At 42.1% G+C, this 14,782-nt stretch overlaps 1 protein-coding gene and 1 long non-coding RNA gene across 4 annotated transcripts in view; one reads left to right on the top strand and one right to left on the bottom strand.

Moving 5' to 3' along the window:
- Window positions 1-14,782, top strand: part of LOC144062936 (ephrin type-B receptor 1-like) — a 139,687-nt gene that overhangs the window by 36,844 nt on the left and 88,061 nt on the right. For 2 of the 3 annotated variants that reach the window (XM_077584759.1, XM_077584760.1), the window contains 2 exons: window positions 2,881-2,945; window positions 11,607-11,897. In XM_077584759.1, the coding sequence (XP_077440885.1) occupies window positions 2,881-2,945; window positions 11,607-11,897 (356 nt within the window). Of the gene's footprint in view, window positions 1-554; window positions 953-2,880; window positions 2,946-11,606; window positions 11,898-14,782 lie in introns of those variants that run through there. The other variant, XM_077584761.1, reaches the window with a different exon arrangement.
- Window positions 3,689-13,400, bottom strand: LOC144062938 (uncharacterized). The gene is made up of 3 exons (XR_013296480.1): window positions 13,253-13,400; window positions 6,639-11,797; window positions 3,689-5,983 (listed from the first exon to the last, which is right to left on the bottom strand). It is a non-coding gene; the product is annotated as an uncharacterized LOC144062938 (long non-coding RNA).

Raw genomic sequence — 14,782 nt, forward strand, 5'->3', positions numbered from 1 at the left:
TTTTTCCTTTTTTCACAGTTTGTTGACAAGACATCACTGATCGCACCGAAGCTACAAATTGGATGGTGACAAATGTTACTGTTTAAATAAGCTTTGCCCTCTGATTTCTGATAGTGGAATACATTCTGCGTGACAAGCATTTCATTTCCCCAAACGACCTTCATTCTCCAGGGAGAGCTGAAAAAAGCGGATTCTGCTGTAATTAGGCGAGCTCGCTGACAAAAAAAGAAACACCCAAAGTGAAGGGGGCGGATAAAAGACAGAGAAGAAGAGTGAAAGGGAGGATGAAGGTGGGGAGGGTGTGAGGAGGAAGGGAGATAATGAGAAGCAGGGTGACAGCATGAACACATGCAGGAGGAGGAGGGCATGTGAAGAATCAAGTGGCTTGTTTGCTTGCGACCACCTCTCAGTGTGATGTTGATCTTTCACCATTGTTTTATTACAAAAGGTTGCATGTTGGGGGCTCACATGATACGTAATTGTTTTTAAAAACCCGAATAAGAGCCCTGGGTTACTCCCTTCATAACCGGAATTCTTGCTCATATAAACGCATTTGGAATATCTCAAACGATCGGGGTAATGTTTTTTGCTGTGCGCATGCTCACTATTTTGTTCTTCCTCTTCTTTTCTTTTTCTTTGCTGATTTGATTCACACGGGATCTTGATCTATGTAGTCACGACTTGTATGCACAGCTCCGTCCTACTTGCTAAAGGATACATTGATTTCTCCACTGCATATTCACATTATTTTGTGTCTCAACGGCGAAAACGCCACAGTTTGTGCCTATATACACACACATACAGTTTGTGCCTATATACACATACAGTACAAGTATATAAGTCCGTGCTTCTGGTGTGTGAATACTCAAGCCTTTGTCAACAAACATGACGCTTATTACAAAGGACTACAGTTCTGGAGCGAGAAGGAAACCAGACTACTGTATTTAGCGTGGTGAGTGACATAATTATGTCTTTTATTGAACATATAGTAAGTTAAAAGTGGAAATGACATTATTTACGTAATGATGTTGTCCGCATGTCGCGGTCCGAATGGGTTATTCAAATCGAGCACAAATGAGCATGTAAACAGGAGTAACTCTTTCCGCCACACATGTAAACATGCTACCTCGATTGTTTCAGAAACCGGAATTCTGACCTTAACCCTAATTTTGACTGCATGTAAATGTAGTCACTGTCTTGCCTGTTTTCCATGTCTCCCTCCTCTTAACACAGCTGACTCAAATGATTAGCTAATTAGCAAGCTCTGTAGGAGCCTGATAACGATCTTGTTCATAAATCAGGTGTGTTGGTGGAGGGAGACATGGAAAACAGGCTGTACAGTGGGTCTCGAGGACCAGGGTTCCCTACCACTGGTTTATGTGTGTTGTACACATTTTGCTATTTTGCTAGACTAGGGCAGATAGAAAAGGGCTTTGGCATAATTGTGCGCCATTGTGAGATGGAACACAGCGGACACCCGGCCAATCAAAGTGGCTCCCTCATTAATCCATTTAAATTCATTGCAGAGAGAGGCGCCCGGTCTACATGGCGGAAGGAGTCGCCAGCATGTACAAAGTTTAGATTTTCAGTAAAAGGAACTACAAAAACATGTCCACTTAAAGCAGTCGGCCGTGCATGTGACGTGGGCAATTGGAAGTGACAATTGATCAATTAAAGTGAAAAAAAAATGAAAATATTGATGAATAAATATTAAATAAGAAAGAATGCGTTGATTTAATTGCATTTATGTAAGATGTGTGTACTTGCCCAGAATGGCCAACATCAATGCACAATCATGTCACTATTAATGTACAACCCTGCTCTCCTTCATCGGGGAACCCACAGATCAGACACAGAGTTGCGGGGCAATAATTATGCCCACTTCTGCTTGGCGCCTCTCTGTGTGGGCAACCCCAGAGTGGAAGAGAGTCCAACCTTTTCAAGTGGACTTGTACTAGAGCCCAAGGTTAGGCGAGCCCGACTATACCTAGCTGGAACTTCTCTACCTCACACACCAGCTGAAGCTCATTCTCTGCCAGAGATGTGACATTCCATGTCCCTAGAGCCAGTTTCTGTAGTTGGGGATCGGACTGCAATGGTCCCAACCTCCAGGGGTTGCCCAGCTCACATTGCAACTGACCTCTATGTCCCCTCTCACAAGTGGTGGACCTATGAGAAGTGGACCCATGTTGTCCTTTCGGGATGAGCCATGGGTATAACCCTGGCCACCGGGCGCTCACCTTTGAGCCCCACCTCTTGGCCGGGCTCCAGAGGGGTGCGCTGGTGACCTGCGTCCGGGCAGCGGAAAATGTTTTCCAATAGCTTTAATTATCATGGGGGTCTTTTGAGCTGTGCTTTGTCTGGTCCCTCACTAGGACCAGTTTGCCATTGGTGATCTTGCAAAGGGTATAAACCCCATACAACTTAGCTCCTGGGGTCCCTAGGACACACGATAAGGTGATGGCTGGGGGAGGGGGTTTCCAGTTATCATAAAATACAGTAGTTTCTGTTTATAATTTTTCAAAGGAGGAAGTTCAGGTACAAAGGTACAAATTTGTGTGATGTTCGTACACTGTAGTGTTCACATTTGAACCTCTAGATACTAATAATGTTTGCATGCAAGGATACAAACAAATGGTAGGCCTATGCCGTTCAAAAGCTCCCACCGTTGTATGGAATACAATTTAAAGAAATTAAATTGCTGAATGATTCATCAATTATCATGTCCATCCTTACCACACAATATTTATAAGTAAGCAATAGTGTTTAAAATACATTAATAAAATATTATTTTTAAAGTTGTAATCAGTTATAAAATCAAATGTGCTTCAATTATAACCTTCTTCCTAATCCCTGTTCCTGTCCTCTTTTGTGTGACAGATACAGTGATGGATACAAGGACAGCAACGGCTGAGCTGGGCTGGATATCATTCCCTGCCAATGGAGTATGAACATTTTTTTGTTTATTTTTACTATTGATATGTGAGCATGAGTGTATGCTTGTGTGCAAAAGGGTAAATAGTTTTGAATATACTTCAAGGTGGTCTATTATTGAGATGAAACAGGATTAGCAGTATTATAAATAGTGCTAAAATGAAATGTAAACAAAATACAGATCCATGCCCTGAAAACACTGTTTTATTTTGACTACAAAAAAAGTAGTCAAGAGTAGAGTATTTTTTACAGGACTGGACATAGGACATAGCTGGAGCCCATCCATCCATCCATTTTCTTAACTGCTTAGTCCTCACAAGGGTCGCGAGGGGCGCTGGAGCCTATTTTAGCTGGCTTCGGGCAGTAGGCGGAGTACACCCTGAATTGTTTGCCAGCCAATCTAGGCAGCTGGAGCCAATTCCCGTAAATAAAGCATATAGCTCAGTAATTACAAAAATAAATAAATACATACATATGTAAACGTAAGTCTATTATAATTTAAACTATACAAAATCTCTCTTTACATTGGCATTTAGCATCCAGGTACTTTTTACTCCATCTTTTTGCACATGTTCTGTGGAGTTAGTAGATGAGAGTGAGAGCAAGACTAAAATCTCCAATGAACGGAATTGATTATGCCAGGATCATAAATATCTATGGCAGGGATGCTGGAAATTGTAAACTTGCGATCACAGCGTGCATGACATCACTCACCTTTGCTACAAGCTACAACATACAGTATATATGATGTTGGAATTTATTGCTATATTAATATAAATTTAAGTTAATAATCTGACTCCAATTTGTGACCTTACCAAACTATCACTCATCCAACAATAGCATGCTCGTTCTGCAATAGAAAGGTATCAGGAAGCCGGCATTTTCACACACGAGTGGATTTATTCCTAACACTCAAATCTAATACATAACAGCTGGGGTCCCGGGTCCCTACCCATACAATTCTATACGTCTCTGTCTCAAGCAGCCAACGTATTCTCATCCGAGTTGCCCCAGTGAATAGTTATACTACACAATATTTAAATGACACAGAAACAAAGGCATCCTGGCATTCTTCTATTGGCTATGTGTTTTCTGCAGTTTAACTTTAGCTTGCTTTTCATTGGCTGATCTTCATCCGCAGCGTCACTGGGTGGCTTCTCCTGTTTTGCACTTTTCCGCCCCGATGTCAAACAAATGTGGTTTACAACATACTTTGATCTTATCACGGTTCTGCATCTCCCCCTGCAATTAGCATCCTTTGTTGGCAACATTCCATTCCTAACACGCCCACGTCCATCACACACATCCTGTATTTCACCCCCACGCACACAAACTCTTATATTCCTTTAATCCCTCTCATGACCTCAGACGACTGAGGTCATCACTCGAATACCTTGTTTTTTATTGTTAAACATGAGCTATAAATCAATAAACAACTAAAAATTAGTAAAAAATTTCATTCTAGTAGAAAATCAGTATAAAATTTCATTCTTTCTCATGGCCTCAGATCCCTGAGGCTACCTTCACATACTCACATCCCGGACTCCCGGAGGGCCACAGCTGTCTCCACTTCCTGGGGGTCCTTCTGAGGGATCATCATATACTGCCCACCCGGCGGTATTGGCCCCAACGTGCGTTCAATTGTCTTAACAGTCAATGATCTGATACATGGAATACAACAACAGCCGCATAACACCATAATAGCGGAAAACATTGCGATAGACATCAATACTGATGCAATCAAGCTTTTATATTTGCCAAAGACGTTTAACCAGTCAGAGTACCAACTGGTGTCCACGCCTGAATGCTCTTTCATTTTATTACTTAGCGTGCGCAGACCCTCCAATGCCTTAGTAAGGCGACCATCAGGAGATGTATTGTTGGGGATCAGAGTACAACACTGCTCCCCAAAAATACCACACACTCCTCCTCTTTCAGCTAACACCATATCTAAACTCATTCTATTTTGGAATGCCATAAGAGACGTGGCTGCTAATTGCTCGTGCACTGCCTGGAGTGCCGAGGTGGTAAAGTTCGCCAATCGTTGGACATTGTAGTGGACATAATTAATCCGGTCCACATTTTTGTTTACTGTAATAAACAGAAAAATACTCTCCCATCCTGCCGCCACTTGATCCACCAATTTGTATTCATCAGGGACCCCTCTCGGAACTCCAATTGCATCTATGTATGTGGGGTCTCCTGCATTCAACCATTCTTGCATGTCCCTTTTCTTCCTCCCAAGGAAGGGGATTCTTCCCCACTGTCTAACTCCTTCCCAATTTATCCTAGCCATATCTAATGCTGTCACACTAATTGGCATGATCAGCGTTACTAGGGCGCACTTACCTGAGGCATTGGGGGGAAGCCTATCGTACAACACTCTCTCTCCACACCACAGCCAAACATCAGCACGAGCGAGAGGTATTCCTGCTGGCAAAGACACATTTTCATTACACCATGACTCCTGGATGTTTCCAATCCCAGGGCCACTCCCCTGTAACTTTAGGCAGAAATTTTGTTGTGCAACATGGATGTCAAAAATGGGCTTTTGCTTTTCCATATTTGTCAGTGGAAAGGCCGAATCCAATTGGCTGCACTTTCCTTGGAGAGTTTTGTTATACAGGAAACCAAAGAGACAGGTTTTGGATACAACAGTTGCTGCCATGATTTTCAAAACTGGTCTTGCACCTGTGTGACTCATAAACCAGTCATCCACTGTCGTCATTGTTTTGGCCGTGGTACCCGTTCGACGGGTATAATTCTTTACTACCGGTGCTTCCCCTTTTATCATAGTCCCATTCAAGCCATTGTTGAGTCCAGTTGAAAATTGTCACCCAAGTGTTCACCTGTGTCGGTTGTTTACACTTCAGATTTAACAGTAGTTGTTGTGTCTGTGTCAGCGTCTTACCACCATCTTGCTCTGCTTCATACCATACCGTTCCATTACAGGAATGATACACCATCACTCGTTCTCCTTTCGTTCCATCACTTCTATCATCCCGCACCATATGTTCAAACGCTAACATAGTCCACACAAAGCACAAGCCTGCAAACAAAATAGTCAATAAAGTTAAACATTTGCATCGTCGTCGATTTTGTTCAGACACTTCCGAGTCCGATTTTGATCCAATTCTTGCCATCGTCACATTCCCTCTCTTGACCTGCCCGTCCGGGCAGTCAATCTTTAAGCTCACCATTGGCAGGCACAAAGTCTGGGGCCGGGCGCAACTGTGAGTAATGGTACCCCTTTTGTCCTTTAGTTTCAATTCTCATAATCGCTTGCACCTCATTTGGGAGCACGTTCAGCATCGCCGTCCTGAACATCATCTCAGCTACAGGGTAGCTGCCTGGGTGTTTACCTGTGGTCTCAATCCACAGCTCCAATGCCTGAGCATAATGTTGCTCTTTGTCGTACATCAAATTTCTGTATTTTTAACGCTGGTTTCTTATTATAGCAGTGTAAATCATTTAAAAACAACATCATCTTAACTCAGAACTATTCATGTCCGGCCGGGCCATGAACAGTCTGAGAAGAGATTTATACTCATACCTTAAATAAACACTGCAGTTCCTTTTTAACAACTTGTCTCATGAAAAAATGTCACCGAGGTGTGTCAATGTTCCTTCCACACCTAAATGGCATATTCCATGGGCTCTAGAAATTATACTTCTCAATCGTTTCTGAGATGGAACATACTTACCGTATTTCTGCTATAAGGGTCGTCTTTTGTCATCTTTGTAGAACTTATTTTTCCAACTCCCATCCTCTTCATTCGCTGCCTGTAAATTCCTCACACCAAACTTCATTCTCACATCAGACTTCCTTTTCAACCATACACAGACAGACCAGTCATTCCCCCATCTGATAAAGATCAATTTTGATCATTTCAGACCTGACTGTGAAAACTGCAGCCGCTTCCAAATTGCTGCTTCAAAGAGGAAAAACAGACACCTTGTGTCCTGTAGATTAAAAAACAACCAAATTGTGACAATTTGGCCAACACCAGAACTATAAAAAGATCTCCAGCTGAGCTAGCCAGGAGCCATAAAAACAAAAGCCTTTGAGGCAAGAGTTTGTAATGTAAATTTGAATCCTGTAGATTAGAAAAACAACCAATTTAAGCAGATGTAAATTAAGATACTGCAGCGGAGGACTTTTAGGGTCAGGAAGAGATAAGAAAAAGATTTAAAATAACCCCATTAATCTATTGCAGGTCACGAATCTTCCAAATATCTGCCATCTCAACTAATAAAAGAAATGAGTTATAATCAGAAAAACAAAACAAAATCCCTACTTTACACCAACCAAAAAGTATTCTTAAAATGCTAACTAACCTCACCTCTTCTACAGAGTAGTGGGGGCTTTGTAAAAACACAGCAGGGAACTTTGCCTTTGTGCATTCCCCGTGGAATCCAAAGATCAGTGCTGTTGAGCTTAATCAAAATTAAAAATTTAACCAGCAAATTCGCCATAAGTGTTCCATATCTGAGTCCACTCTGAGAAGCCAAAGTTATAAAAGAGAAATGGGGAAAAAAATAGAAGGCCAAATTCAACAAGCATCGAACAACGGAAAATATAGTATTTAAGGATTAGAATGAATTCTGTACTACCTTAATTCACATAAGCTGTTCTCAATTTCCGAAACTGCGTTGCTATAGATCACATCTCCTTTTCCGACACAGTACAGAGTGCAAACTGTACTCAAAACAGACCAAAATATGACTCAAAGGCCGATCTCAGATGACTCGAACTTTGAGTCCACACTGGAGTTCATATTCCTTCCTGTCCTTGTTGATAGCAGTTTATGCAGGGCAAAGTTCAAAGCAGGCCTTAGCTGTCACTGGAGACCGCTGACAGTTTCATCAGGACGGCTGTGATGAGAGTTTGAGATGTCTGCTCAAAGAGTTGATGGACATTTTGCTCAGATAATTCATAAGAGTCATTGAACAGTCTCATGGCGAGCGGATTTGCAGTATACCATCCTTTTCGCAGTCCGTGTGATCACTTCCCCCCCCGAAAGTGACCATTGTTCAGTTCGCCGTCCACTCTGTGCCCAACAGCCAGGTTATTCCAACACGTTGGAGACACCCAAGAACAACACCTCTCGTCAAAGATTGAACCTGCCTGAAACACTTATACACTCGGAACAGACAGAGGGAGATGAGATCATAGCAAGAGAACACTGCTTGTTGTCATTCAATTTCCAAGACAAAATAAAATAAAAAATTCCCCCAAAATATTTTGTTTTCCAAACCCCTAATTTATTCATTTTGTGGTTTTATTTTAATTTGATCACTACACTATAGCAAGTAGTAGTACTATATTTACGCATATGTCTACCATAGACATCTTCATTACGTGTTACCTCAAATTTAAGAAACATGTGACAGCTGTCAGTCACACTGGCCACTTGGATGGAAGTACTTTCCAGACTTCTAGAATGGGACTCAGATAAAGACAAAGGTTAAATCATTTTCACACCTACGAATAAGTTATCAGAGATGGAGGGGAAATATAAAAATCAAAAATGAAAAGTCTATTTCAATTAAAATTTGGTTTTATTACTTATTCAACTATATTACACAGATCTGATTTTAAAAATAATATGATAGTGGCCTGTAGTTAACACCTAGACCTCTATGTCCTTCCGCATAACAGGACCAATTTGATTTTAACAGATTAGCAGTAGAAGACCCCTGCTATTCACACACAACAGACTACAAGTCTCCCAAATGGAGACAATGGAAGAGAGGACTAAACGTATCACACCCCCTGTCCTTTTTATTTAGTTTAATTTAATTTTAACAGACAACAGTACAAATCACCACCTTCTTAAACAGCAGCTCACGGCCCCCATCCTTTCAAAATACGCAGATTTCCTGCTTACCATTCTTTTTCACCCTTTTTTCACACACTTAAAAATCACTGTCTTAAACAAACTTACACTTCCATTCACTTAACTTCTGCATTTTTCTCATCTCCACAAAGGCAGTGAGGAGAAACAGACCAAATGGCCATTTTGATTTCACCATTTTCTCTAACATCTCTCTTTCCTCAGTCTGCACCTTATGTCCATCAAACAACTTGCCCTGTGCCTCCTCCCTTATCAGCTTCGGAGTCCTCTTATCCCCTGCACTAGTGGTGCCCCCGTCTCCTGCTAACACCGCCCCTGACGTGCGCACGGGTGACTCACTCCCCCTCAGCCTTTTCCTCTCATTATTCACAGCCTGTTCGATCAACTGTATTGTTGCTGGCGTCATCCGTGACCCGCCATCTTCCACATCTAAAACCATTCTGCCCCCCAAAGTGACTACGGGGGCCATCACTGACGCCGTCGGATACGGAGGGGGCGCAAATACATACTGTCCCGAGCTCGGCAACTGTGGATAAACGCCTCTAAAACATTCCGCCTTTTCTCCCTTATCAATCACTTCCTCCTCTCTCTTTTCCACTTTCTTTTCCTCTTTCTTTTCCTCTTTCTTTTCCTCTCTTATCGCTGCCAGCGCAGTCGCAATAGTCGCCAATTGGTGAATGCCCCGTCTATTATTCTCTACATCTTCAACTTCTTTTCTGAGTTTATGACGCTTTCGCCATCCAACTCGGCTCTGTTCCTCCTCCATATCTTGAATATTTGCCAACATTCTGCTCTCCTTTTCCTGTAACTGCCGCGCTAACTTCGACATATCCCATGTTCCAGGTTCTCCGCGAAACAATTCATCCTTCTTTTATTTCCGAAACAACTTCTGACACCGTTCTCTTTCCTTCTTAATTCTCTTACTTTCTATTCCACTAATCAACTGTGATTCCATCTTAGCGTAATGACCATTAATCTCCGACCAGACTTCAGGGGACCCGAGACCCTCATCACACTTTCTCTTCTCTGCCATCCTTAAATCCACTCGCACGTGTCCTAATCACTTCTCTTGCAGTTTAATTTTAGTTTTTACATTCACACCGCTTCCACACTGATACGTAAATCCCAGATTTTAAACCGTATCGATACGTAAATCCCAGATTTTACACCGTATCTAACCACGAATAGTTGCGACCTATTCTAGTAGGTAAATCCCAGATTTTATACCCTACTAATGTCCACACTTTATACGTAAATCCCAGATTTTAAACCGTATCAAACCACGAACAGTTCCAAACTTATTCGAGTAGGTAAATCCCAGATTTTATACCCTACTAACACGTCCCACATTCCTTCCTCTCATAATTTAGCGTTGCCAATGTGCAGAATTTAAACAAAAGGAATCTGCTCACCTTGTTTGAGTATGGGCCCAAGAGGAAAGCCGATCGGACGTGTGGCTTTTTCAAGTCGTCACCTGGTGTGGACTTGGATCCCAGATCCTCGAGTCCCAGACTCTTGTGGTTTTCTCGAAGTCCCAGACTTCTTTTTTTTTACCTCTCTTGCATCACGTCGGGGTCACCATAATTGTTGGAATTTATTGCTATATTAATATAAATTTAAGTTAATAATCTGACTCCAATTTGTGACCTTACCAAACTATCACTCATCCAACAATAGCATGCTCGTTCTGCAATAGAAAGGTATCAGGAAGCCGGCATTTTCACACACGAGTGGATTTATTTTTAACACTCAAATCTAATACATAACAGCTGGGGTCCCGGGTCCCTACCCATACAATTCTATACGTCTCTGTATCAAGCAGCCAACGTATTCTCATCCGAGTTGCCCCAGTGAATAGTTATACTACACAATATTTAAATGACACAGAAACAAAGGGATCCTGGCATTCTTCTATTGGCTATGTGTTTTCTGCAGTTTAACTTTAGCTTGCTTTTCATTGGCTGATCTTCATCCGCAGCATCACTGGGTGGCTTCTCCTGTTTTGTACTTTTCCGCCCGATGTCAAACAAATGTGGTTTACAACATACTTTGATCTTATCGGTTCTGCATCTCCCCCTGCAATTAGCATCCTTTGTTGGCAACATTCCATTCCTAACACGCCCACGTCCATCACACACATCCTGTATTTCACCCCCACGCACACAAACTCTTATATTCCTTTAATGACAATAGTGACAGTGAATATTTAAGTCCCTCAAAACATTTTAAGTGCTGCCCCCACTCGTAACTTTTTTTTCCAATTCGTATATATTACCTAATTTTTCATCTGTAGCTTATAAAAAAAAAATACAGCCACATCACATCCATCTTCTTATCCTCAAAGTCACTGAGAAGTGGAGCATATCTCAGATGGCATTGGGCAGGCTGCACCCTGGATTGGTTGTCGCTCAATCACAGGGCACATATAGAGACAGACAACCATTCACACTTACATTCACACCATCACTGAGAGAGACCTGAACCCACACAACCTGCATACAAGTCAGGCAAGTGTCACTAAACCTTCAGTGACCTCATAAATGTTGTCTAATTAAATAAAGTCAGCTTCAGCTAAGGTGATGAGTTTTGTGTGTTTGAAATGTGTATTGTTGGTAATTAATGCACAACCCGGTGCAACCCTGAACAAGACTAAGAAGAGACAAAATATGCCGTTGAAGAGAGAACTCAGTTGAATCTGAATCAAGGTTCAGTAAACACATTTGTCATTTTGCTTTTTCTATCTCTTCTCTTTCTCTCCACACTCATTCCAAAACCCCCACGCCCGCTTGTTTCACACACTAACCTTTCTGGCAGTGGGAGGAGGTGAGTGGCTACGATGAGAACCTCAACACCATCAGGACGTATCAAGTGTGCAATGTGTTCGAGCCCAGCCAGAACAACTGGCTCCTCACCACATACATTGACAGACGGGCAGCGCTGCGCATATATGTGGAAATCCGCTTCACTGTCCGTGACTGTGCCTCGATCCCCAGTGTCCTTGGGTCCTGCAAAGAGACGTTCAACCTTTACTACCTGGAAACAGACAGGGCTGTGTCAGAGGGGATCAGAGGGGTGGAATATTGGGCAAATGCCCCCTTTCTTAAGGTAACTACATAAAACTTGTGGTAGCAATAAGATATCGCATCATTAGAGATAATACAATGGTACCTTGACTTAAGTGTGGCCCAGCTTACAAGCTTTCTGTGTTCTGTGAGTCAAAATTTGACTGTGAAACGAGCTTCACATATGCCACCGCTCCAGTAAAGAGAAAATAAAAGGAGAGCCACATTCATTGATACCCTTTCAGCCGTTCATTGAATGGGACAAACAGTCAAACACACAAAAACAAGATGAAAACACTTGCAAGGAGCATGGAGTAGATGTCCATAATGAACTAATTGCGTGGTAAATGCCCAACCCAACTGATTCCAGCTTCTGACATCACTAGATCATGCCTCTTAATGCATTGCTTCTCAATTATTTTCTCTTATGTCCCAACTCTATGCCACAACTATTAAAGAAAAATGTTGTAAATACACCTCTGGATAACATTCATCCTTATTAACATTAAAGGAAAGAGATATTGATCATCTTACAGCAAAAAACTTTTATATTACTATTCAGCCCAGAGGTGGGAGTAAGTCATTGTTTTGCAAGTCTCAAGTCTCAAGTCTTTGCCTTCAAGTCCAGAGTCAAGTCCCAAGTCAAGACTGACAAGTCTCAAGCGATTCACAAGTCCTACACGTTGAGTTTCAAGTCCTTTCGTGTTATTTTAACAACATTGTAGATGATATTATTTCGGGTGACCATCAAAGTAGGAGTCAAGAACTTAGATAGTGGTGCAACAGATTGCCGTGTTTGCAATGTGTTACCAGTAAGTTTACAGTCTTATTAACTACGCAGCTAGCAATGATAATTAGTTGATAAATAACCAACATTAGCTTACTTATCGTTCTTTGTACAACTTTAGATGTTGAACGAAGTTTAAAGTTGTTGCCTCTCCATCAGCAATCTAATTATTTTATACATGAAGGCAAATTCGACATGTTGAAAAGGCGTCGGGGGCATTTGATCACTGTGATTGGCTGTTAGCTAGTGAATCAGCGCGTGGGGCAAGAAGAGCAAGTGACAATGCGGTTAAACAGTACTCAACTCAAGTCAACTTTATAGTTTTTCAGGACAGCACACGTGATTATTAAAGTCCCCCATAAAGAGGATATGATTTCGGCAAGAAAATTTGCAAAGTCGTTTAAAAAGTCCTTCTTGTATTTTGGAGGTCGGTAAATGACAGCACAGTGACAGTTTGGCCGACTTCAAAGAAGGTGGCTTCAAAGCTGTGATCGATGTGGTAAATAGACATTGTTAACATGTTTTTTTAAATCCACCTTGGCCCGACGTCCTCGGAGCGTCCAAGTAAGCACAGCCAGGCAATAGTAATTCAATCATAGCGGTGGACTCACCAGCGACAGTCTAGGTCTCCGTCAGGCAGAGGAAATCCAAGTTGTTGCAAAGGAAAAACTCCCTCAAAATAAACCTTTTGTTTATCAATGACCGCGCATTTAACAGCGCGATCCTTGTGGGAGCAGCAGGGGTGCATGGCCCTTCCATCCGGCAGTCTCAAGGAAGCTCCTTCAGAAGCTGGAGGTCGGCACCGCATCCAAAACGCGGAGGGCAGCACGGCCGAAGCTTTTCAGGTGAACCGATGATCGGTAGCAGCCAGGAGTCGACAGGGTCCAGGATACGCCACAACGAAGTACATTCATGCGTTCAGGAATGAGACGGGGACGAAGCTTCACCAGCTGGCTGCCCCATTTACCCCGGTGCCGCTGTCAACACCGGTATGAGTTGTTTACATTTTTATATCCCACCCCCGTAAAGAGGTTGCCGGTTGCCTTTATGAATAATGACTACCGCCGCCAAAGGTACGGAAGGGAATTACTTCTCGCGCGTACGCTGAAGGTACGTAACAGTCGGTGCGGTGTGTATTTACGTCATTTTTCTACGCGACGTGCCGACGTCTGGGCCAACACCACAGGGGGGAGGCGTCAGTCACATTTGGCCGACGTCGGATTGGTGTATCTTGGCCTTTATATTCAGGTGTGAATTGGATATATTAAAATTAGAGCTCAGACTGGCACCAAACAAAAATCCCTGTACTCTCGTATGTGTCCGGAAATTTACTCTGACATCCGAAAACCACTCTGAGAGTTTGTGTGTTTGGAAAGGCCTTACAATAATTTCCAAATGCAGCTTATATGCTATAAACCAATCAACAGCTCATGATTGAAAATTTTCCATCTGTACTGCTTGACATGTCCACGTTTGTCATCCACATGTTAAAGAAGGTGGTCGTATTGCACCAAAATTATTTGCCAGCCGCAAAAGAAAAAAAAGAAGAAACGGAAGAAGAACAGCCCTGGCAAGTACTGTAATGGGTGACGTGTCATTAGTTTAGTGCACCAATTTACTCTTTACAGCACCAAAATAGGCATATAACCGATCACGTTTCTACCTTTGTCCGCAATGCAATGTGGAATTTTACTTAAGGTAAGCCATTTTAAACTAAAAAGGAAAACACTTTTCCAAAGTTAGAAGCAGAATTTTCGAATCCAAGTGGAACTCATTTGATGCCATCAACACGATTTGCGTGCAAGTCCTAACTTGTTCTTGGTCTCGTTTTTTTCTGAATTTTTTTTTCCCCCAAAACATAACATAGTCCGAAGATAGTGTTTTTTTTTCTTCTTCATGACACGTTTTTTTTGACTGGTGTGACTTATACTTACTGTATTAAGTATGAAAAATATGGAAATGGCATTTGAATTTATTTGAATGAGGAAAATGTTTGATATACGAGAAAATTGAGTTGTAAGCTTGGTCATGGAACAACAGCAACTTGTAAGTCAAGGTACCACTTTATTCCAAAGTAAATAGCATCGCTGAGTCCTTCAGTCTTGGTAATATGTTGCCTCAATATACACTGTGTACTGCTG

This window comes from Vanacampus margaritifer, chromosome 13, assembly GCF_051991255.1.
Source record: "Vanacampus margaritifer isolate UIUO_Vmar chromosome 13, RoL_Vmar_1.0, whole genome shotgun sequence".
In the NCBI taxonomy this organism is placed as follows: Eukaryota; Metazoa; Chordata; class Actinopteri; order Syngnathiformes; family Syngnathidae; genus Vanacampus; species Vanacampus margaritifer.